At 42.5% G+C, this 9,008-nt stretch overlaps 1 protein-coding gene across 1 annotated transcript; it reads right to left on the bottom strand.

The window, feature by feature from the left end:
* Nucleotides 1-220: 220 nt before the first annotated feature.
* Nucleotides 221-2,108, bottom strand: LOC140008824 (uncharacterized). Its single transcript, XM_072053717.1, has 2 exons — nucleotides 1,692-2,108; nucleotides 221-1,570 (listed from the first exon to the last, which is right to left on the bottom strand). Exons 1-2 carry the CDS (start codon nucleotides 2,106-2,108, stop codon nucleotides 221-223), a joined length of 1,767 nt encoding a protein of 588 aa, XP_071909818.1.
* Nucleotides 2,109-9,008: the final 6,900 nt, after the last annotated feature.

Raw genomic sequence — 9,008 nt, 5'->3', positions numbered from 1 at the left:
TTCCCCGTTGATGAACGATGAAACCGAGAAATTTGCCAGAAGTGACTCCGAATGCGCATTTCAAAGGATTCATTTTCAGTTGGTATCTTCGAAGGCGTTGAAAAACTCTTCGAAGGTCTTGAATATGATCCTCTCGCTTCTTTGATTTCACCACAAGGTCGTCGACGTAGCACTCCACATTCTTATGGAGCATATCATCAAAAATTCATTGCATTGCCCTTTAATATGTCGCTCCAGCGTTCTTCAAGCCAAACGGCATCACTTTATAGCAATAAATTCCCTTGGGGGTGCGGAAGGCAGTGAGCTCCTCATCCTCGGGCGCCATACGTATTTGATTGCAGCCAGACGATCCATCGAGAAAAGATAGCATTTCGTGCCCGATCGTAGCATCTACCGTCAATTCCGTGATGGGGAGCGGAAAATCATTTTTAGGACAAGCCTCATTTAAGTCTCGAAAATCAACACAAATTCGGATTTGCCCATTCTTCTTCCTCATAGGGACAATGCTTGAAATCCATGTTGGATATTTTACTTCTCGTATGAATCCGGTTTCAATCAATCGATTTATCTCATTTTCTATCAAAGGAATCAATTCGGGCCAAAAGCGCCTTTGCGTTTGCTTGACAGGTTTTGTTCCTCGCTTGACGGACAAATTATGAACGGCGACCCTTGGATCCAAACCAGGCATTTCTGAGTAATTCCAGGCAAAGACGTCCCTGAACTCGAGCAGCAAATCAACATACTCTTTTTCTTCTTCAGGAGTCATACAAGAGCTTATGTAAATTGGGCGAGGATCGTCGCTTGTGCCAAGGTTAATCTCCTTTAGCTCATCGACCGTAGTTTTTACCCCTTGTTCAAGTTCAGCGGGAGCGTCATCTGCATCTTCTTCTTCTTCTTCAAGGTCACTGATCGTAATATGGTGACAGGAAGCCGTACTTTCTTGACCCTGTTCTTCAAAAATGGTTTCAATTCTTACATTGAATAAGTCTCCATAGTGCATGAAGAACTTGGAGACTCGCTTTCTTGGTCTGTTCTTCTTTATTGGAGTAAGACTTTCTTCCCTGGCAACTTGGTACTCTTGTTTCTTACTGCCTAATCTCTCATGGACGGGCGACTTCAGATTTTTCGGCTGCGGGCCAAGTCTGTCAAACACAGAAGTACGTTTCGACTTATTTCCCAATCGATCGAACACAGATCTCTTTCGGCTTGTGACCTCCATTTCTTCATTCACATAGTTACAACTCGCTCTTTTGATCATTATACGAACAGGAGAGGGCGGTTGATAACCAAGACCCATCGATGAACTTTCAACATTATAGCCCCTTTCTTTCAATATTTTCTGCGTAGGTGTCAATCCGTGAGTCCTCTCGCCAGTCACTTCAGGAGGGAGTTTGCCCAATGTATTCTTTTCATTTGGGTTATAACCTGCCTTAGCAAGAAGTCTATAGGCGTTTGGATCAAAACCTTCTTGAGTCCGATTAGTTGGTAGCGAGTAATGTTCCACTGCCGGTTCTTCTTTGGGACGAACAAACCCTTGCAAGCTCACCTTATCAATTTTAACAGGCTCTATCTTGGTGAGCGGAACATTTAATGTGTCATTTCTGATAAAAAGAAGACTGACCTTCTTCTCTCTTTGATCTTGGAGTATACCGCAAAATGGGTACTTTGGAATTTTGACTTTCTTCCCCTACCGATTCCTTTCTTTTTGCTTCTTTGTGAAGATAAAATTTGGCATCGGCAAAGTGAGTTTCGGCTTCCGTGAAAGATTTGTCATCGGCAGTAACTTTCTTAACAATACCGTCTCGACAATATTTGAAACATTGATGCATAGTAGATGGTATAATTTCATTCTCGTGAATCCAGGGTCTTCCCAAGAGCATGTTATAAGAGGTTTTGGCTTCGATGATATGAAATAACGCACTTGAAGACAACTCACCAATGAGCAATTCAAGCCTTATGAGACCAATTGCTCTTTGCCTCCCTTGGTTAAATCCTTGGATCATGAGGCGGCTCTGGGAGAGTTCATCGCTTGAGATTCCTAACTCTTTCATAGCACAGACGGACATGATATTGACAGCAGATCCCCCATCAATGAGTATCCGATTCATCTTCTGCTCTCGGACATACGCACTAACAAACAAAGGTCGATTGTGGGTTTTGAACTCAACAGTTAAATCATCATCATAAAAAATGATAGTCGTTGCACAACCCACTGGTGGTTTCTCATCGATTTTGAGTTTTTTCTCAAATTTCGCGCCAATTTGTGTGACTTGAGAATTTTCAGCTTTGACGACATTACAAGAGATGGAGTTATCAGCATCGTCACTTAAATACCCTTGGGTATAAATTCTCTCAGTGTCACGGGCTGTCGAACCTCTTGAAGGAGATGAAAATCTGAAGGAACTGGTTTTGTGGCCACTCCCTTTTGTTTCTTTGTTGCATTTCGTCGTTTTATTGTCACTTCAGGCTTTGTTGAACGAATGCTTTTCGAAAAGATGTACTTCTTTATTTTTTGCTTACAAGTCCTCTTCCGAGTGACTAAAGTCCATCCTTCATTATCATCTTCAATAACATCTTTAATTGAGGATTTTTCAAGGTCCTTGGACAAAGCGCTGCTTGTTGTGGATAAAACTTCTATCGGACAACACACAGACCCAAACATTATTGTTGTTTGGTTTGTCGATGCTTTATCTTTCTCGAGAAGGATTTTTCCTTGACGGGCCAATTCCATAATTTTATCTTTAAAGACAAAGCATTTAGTGAGAGGGTGGCCAATCAAGCGATGATAACAGCAGTAATTTGGATCATTGACTTGACCAGCTTCCTCTGGGCGCTTCATATCGGGAAGTTCAAGGAGTCTCTCCTTGAAAAGATCATCAAACATTCCTTGTAAATCAGATTCGAGAAAGGGGTATTCCTTTTCTTGCATTTCTTTTAGAGTAGGTCTTCTTACCAACCTATTTTGAGAAGAGTCTACTTTTTCGGTGATTTTTCGACTCACCTTGGTAGCAATTTTCATGGGGATTGTGTTTATTGCCATGGACTTCTTATTACTGAATTTTGAAGTAGGCTTGCCCCCCTTCTTATTTTCTTGCCTTTCATTGCTTTGACGAGACGGCTGCACTCGCGGAGCTTGAATAGGAAACCCGTCAGTTGCATTGGCCGTGATGCTTAGCTCCATATCATGAGCACGAGTAGCTAATTCTTCAAATGTATTTGGGCGTATACCTTGTAGAATATAGCTCAGGCTCCAATGCATTCCTCGGATGCACATCTCTATAGCAGAGGGCTCAGACAGTCTATCCTTGCAGTTGAGACTCAGACTTCTCCACCTATCGATGTAGTTAACTACAGGTTCATCCTTCCATTGACGAGTGTTAGTCAATTCCAGCATACTAACAGTTCTTCTAGTGCTGTAGAAGCGATTTAAAAACTCTTGTTCCAATTGTTCCCAACTGTCAATGGACCCCGGAGTGAGATCAGTGTACCAGTCAAATGCGTTACCCTTCAAGGATCGGACGAACTGTTTGACTAGCAAGTCACTATAGGTTCCAGCGTTATTGCAGGTTTCGACAAAATGGGCCACATGTTGCTTTGGGCTGCCTTTCCCATCGAACTGTTAAAATTTAGGCGGTTGATATCCGGCGGGCATTGCTAGGTTGTCAATTCTAGCAGTGTAAGGCTTGCAGTAGGTAAAGCTTGACTTTGAACCACCCTCCTTTTTATCTTTGATCACGCCTTCAATAAGCTCCTTCAGTTGTTCCACAGGAATAGCTCCATCGGCGGTCACATATACTTCCTTCACCTTGTCTTTACCTTTTTCACGCTCTTGGTGCTCCTTACGATTCGCATGGCTTCCTTCAGGGACATGATCTTTCTGGGTGAGCAGTTGAGCAATGAGAGCATATTGGTCCTTAACGTGTTTCATCATGGTTTCCATCATCTTGGACATGTTCGAAACTTGTTCTTCGAGACTCAAAGTATTTGTCATCATGGCAGGCATTGCAGCAGAAGAAGCAACAGAATCTTCAATACAGAATCTTGAATGAAGAGTTTCATGTGAAGAGGCTGATCCCGTGCTTGATGAATCATCGTCATGCTTATGAAATTTGGGTTCGGGTCCAAATTCGAGCATGGCAAGAGCCTTCTCAATCGAGGTGAAAACGTCTTGGACCCCCATCGTGGAGGAATAGCTCATTTGTGATGTTGACCCGAAGACGGGAGTTGGCGCCCAGGGTTCCATGCTACTTTAAGTGGAGGCCCTCGTCATACTCCTTGTCACGGGACCAATAGTGCGGGTATTGGTGGCGACGTGTGCAGCTTCCTAAACAGGCTCAGCATCAGTGGCCTTGGAACGTGCAATCATGATTTTGTCGCTCTTTGGTGCCATTGGTGATATACGTAGTTGAATATTCGAGAAGAAGAGATGGAAGGCAGAGATGGTCCCACTGGGCGTGCCAGAAATTTGTACGCGATAAAATTTTCAAGTCTGCAAAACGACAAGAAAAAGAAATACACGACAAATATGTACTATATAAACTTAAAAAAAAATATGTAGGTACAATCTCTGGAAGTTTCTCGAACTTATGGAGAGCTTCCTTCGATTCTTCTCCTCGAACACCAATCCAAGGGATTCGCAGCTTGTTCTTGGATCAACCACCGACTCCTTCAAATCTTGATATGGAAGACTTGAAGAATTCGAGAATATTTGGAGGCTCAAGCCTTGATATGCGAAAGACTTGGAGAACTTGAAGATCCAACCCTTCGTAGCTTGAAGCTTCAATACTTGAGTGTATGAGACACCTCTTGAAGTCTCTCTGTGTATCCCTTAACTTGGTTGAGAGACCTCTATTTATAGTTGTAGCAAGAGGTGGAGGTTGGGATCATGTACACCACTCTACTTGCCTAGCAAGACGTACAGTCATATTAGGACTGTGCCAGTTAAATATTATCTCTCCATTAAATAGATAAGTAATTTCTCGATTGGCCAGACTTGTGGGGACACGTGACGTGGCGCCATTTTACTGGCCAGGCCATTGCAGTATATAAGAGATATACTTGGATTAAACAATTCTAAATATTATCCCTTTAATAAGAAATAAATAACAATTTCTCGCAAAGTTTGTTCATTGCTACAAATTTTTGGCACGCCCAGTGGGACCATCTCTGCCTTCCATCTCTTCTCCTCGAAAATTCGACTACGTATATCACCAACGGCACCAAAGAGCGCCAAAATCATGATTGCACGTTCCAAGGCTATTGATGCTAAGCCTGTTCAGGAAGCTGCACATGTCGCTACCAATACCCGTGCTGTTGGTCCTGTGACAAGGAGCATGACGAGAGCCTCAACCCAAAGTAGCATGGAACCCTCGGCGCCAACTCCCGTCTTCGGGCCAACATCACAAATAAGCTATTCCTCCACGATGGGGGTCCAAGACGTTTTCACCTCGATTGAGAAGGCTCTTTCCATGCTCGAATTTGGATCCGAACCCAAATTTTATAAGCATGACGATGATTCATCAAGCACTGGATCAGCCTCTTCACATGAAACTCTTCATTCAAGATTTTGTATTGAAGATTCTGCTGCTTCTTCTGCTGCAATGCCTGCCATGATGACAAATATTTTGAGTCTCGAAGAACAAGTTTCGAACATGTCCAAGATGATGGAAACCATGATGAAACACGTTAAGGACCAAGATGCTCTCATTGCTCAACTGCTCACCCAGAAAGATCATGCCCCTGAAGGAAGCCATGCGAATCGTAAGGAGCACCAAGAGCGTGAAAAAGGTAAAGACAAAGGTGAAGGAAGTAGACCAATGGTAATTTAATTAAAATTCCATTGTCTACAAATGCCCCCTCGAAACTTGTTCGTGAATGTTGAAGACCGAAGCAAATTTTGATCGGACAAGTTTTGACACATTTTTTTTTGTTTCAACTTGAACACCGTTGATATTTTAGCTTTTCAAATAAAACTCATAAATGGGCTAAACTCCAAGCTTTGCAAACTTCATATCAATGACTTGTATCATATAGGATAGCTACGTGGAAGACCACCAATTCATGCCTTATTGATCTCAATTTCCAAGACCACTAGTGCCTCCAATTTCCCGAGGCCGGATCACTTCATTTGGAAGCCTTATGTCCACCGCTTGAATATCAATCCAAGCAAAATCTATTCAATGCCGTGGCTTTGCTCAAAGCTTTACAATTGAAATATCAACTCATGGACTTATATTCAAAGCTCTGCAATGCCGTGGGACTTGTGCTCAAAGCTTTACAATTGGAATATCAACTCATGAACTTATATCCAAAGCTCTGTAATGCCGTGGGACTTGTGCTATGAATCCCCCACAATAAATAATCTTATTCACACTTTTCTTACAAACTTTGCTTTGTGGAATGCAAACAATATGAACGTTTTACATCTCAAACTGAACAAGAGGAATCCCTTAATTTAATCTACTATAAACACCACCTTTGCTGGACCATGGCCAAAGTAGGCGGTGAATTTGAATTCCGAACCAATCCAAAACTTTAATCGCTAGTCCTTTACGACTTGTAGAAATCAAGTCGTGGAAGGATCAAACCCTTTACCAGGAGTCGAAATAGGAAATTATAAATTGCAACCCCATATAATAAAGAATTGCCCCTTGTTTTTACTCACCTGCAAATCACGCCCACCACCTTAATCAAGAAGATTTGCGCACAACCCATATTAGAGATCAATTACCACTGAGAATACCAGGTAGCATCTGATGATGATTAGGAACCTACGAGATATGCATAGTCGAATTAGAAAGTCTTGAACCCAAGTTCCATGTAGTATTCGAATTCCAAAATGATTAGGAAAGTCCTGCAAGTCCCGTCTTCGGGCCAACATCACAAATGAGCTATTCCTCCACGATGGGGGTCCAAGACGTTTTCACCTCGATTGAGAAGGCTTTTGCCATGCTCGAATTTGGATCCGAACCCAAATTTTATAAGCATGACGATGATTCATCAAGCACTGGATCAGCCTCTTCACATGAAACTCTTCATTCAAGATTTTGTATTGAAGATTCTGCTGCTGCAATGCCTGCCATGATGACAAATACTTTGAGTCTCGAAGAACAAGTTTCGAACATGTCCAAGATGATGGAAACCATGATGAAACACATCAAGAACCAAGATGCTCTTATCGCTCAACTGCTCACCCAAAAGGACCACGCTCCCGAGGGAAGCCATATGAATTCTAAGGAGAACCAAGAGCGTGAAAATCTCTCATCTAAAGATAAAGACAAGGTGAAGGAAGTACACGTGACCGCCGAGGGAACTATCCCCGTAGAACAGTTGAAGGAACTTGTGGAAGGCGTGATCAAAGACAAAAATGGGGGTAGTTCAAGATCGAGTTTTACCTACTCCAAACCTTACACTGCTAGAATTGACAATCTAGCAATGCCTGTTGGATATCAATCGCCTAAATTTCAACAGTTCGATGGGAAAGGCAGTCCAAAACAACATGTAGCCCATTTTGTCGAAACCTGCAATAACGCTGGAACCTATGGTGACCTGCTAGTCAAACAGTTCGTCCGATCCTTGAAGGGCAACGCGTTTGATTGGTACACTGATCTCACTCCGGGGTCCATCGACAGTTGGGAACAGTTGGAACAAGAGTTCTTGAATCGCTTCTACAGCACTAGAAGAACCGTCAGTATGCTGGAGTTGACTAACACTCGTCAATGGAAGGATGAACCTGTGGTCAACTACATTGATAGGTGGAGAAGTCTGAGTCTCAACTGCAAGGACAGGCTGTCTGAACCCTCTGCCATAGAAATGTGCATTCGAGGAATGCATTGGTGCCTAAGTTACATTTTGCAGGGTATACGCCCAAACACATTTGAAGAATTAGCTACTCGTGCTCATGACATGGAGTTAAGCATCACGGCCAATGCAACTGATGGGCTTCCTATTCAAATTTCGCGAGTACAGCCACCTCGGTAAAACAATGAAAGACAAGAAAATAGAAAAGGGGGCAAGCCTCCTTCAAGATTCAATAATAAGGAGTCCATGACAATAAACACAGCTCCCATGAAGATTGTTACCAAGGTGAGTCGAAAAGTCACCGAAAGAGTAGACTCTCCTCAAAATAGGTCGGTGAGAAGACCTACTCTAAAAGAAATGCAAGAAAAGGAATACCCATTCCTCGAATCCGATTTACAAGGAATGTTTGATGATCTTTTCAAGGAGAAGCTCCTTGAACTTCCCGACATGAAGCGTCCGGAGGAAGCCGGTCAAGTCAATGATCCGAATTATTGCTGTTATCACCGCTTGATTGGTCACCCTCTCACTAAATGCTTTATCTTTAAGGACAAAATTATGGAATTAGCCCGCCAAGGAAAACTCCTTCTTGAGGAGGATAAAGCGTCAGCAAACCAAACAACAATAATGTTTGGATCTGTGTGTTGCCCGATAGAAGTTCTACCCACATCAAGCAGTGCTCTGTCTGTACAAACGGAGTTTGAAAAATCGTCAATTGAAAATGTTGTCGAAGATGATAATGAAGGATGAACTTTAGTCACTCGAAAGAGAACTTGCAAGCCAAGAATAAAGAAGTACTTCTTTTCGAAAAGCATCCATTCGACAAAGCCAAAAGTAACGATGAAACGACAAAATGCAACCAGGAAACAAAAGAGAGTGGCCATAAAACCAATTCTTTCAGATTTTCAGCAGGTTCGGCAGCCCGTGACACTGAGAGAATTTATACCCAAGGGGTATTTAAGTGACGATACCGATGATTTCACTTCTTATAATGTCGTCAAAGCTGAAAATCCTCAAGTCACACAAATTGGCATTGAATTTGAGAAAAAACTCAAAGTCGATGATAAACCACCGGTGGATTGTGCATCAAAACCTTCTTGAGTCTGATTAGTTGGTAGCGAGTAATGTTCCACTGCCGGTTCTTCTTTGGGACGAACAAACCCTTGCAAGCTCACCTTCTCAATTTTAACAGGCTCTATCTTGGTGAGCGG

The sequence above is a fragment of the Coffea arabica genome, chromosome 6c, assembly GCF_036785885.1.
Source record: "Coffea arabica cultivar ET-39 chromosome 6c, Coffea Arabica ET-39 HiFi, whole genome shotgun sequence".
NCBI classification, from domain to species: domain Eukaryota; kingdom Viridiplantae; phylum Streptophyta; class Magnoliopsida; order Gentianales; family Rubiaceae; genus Coffea; species Coffea arabica.
Note: the sequence above shows the minus strand (reverse complement) of the source record. Positions and strands in the feature narration are given on the sequence as shown.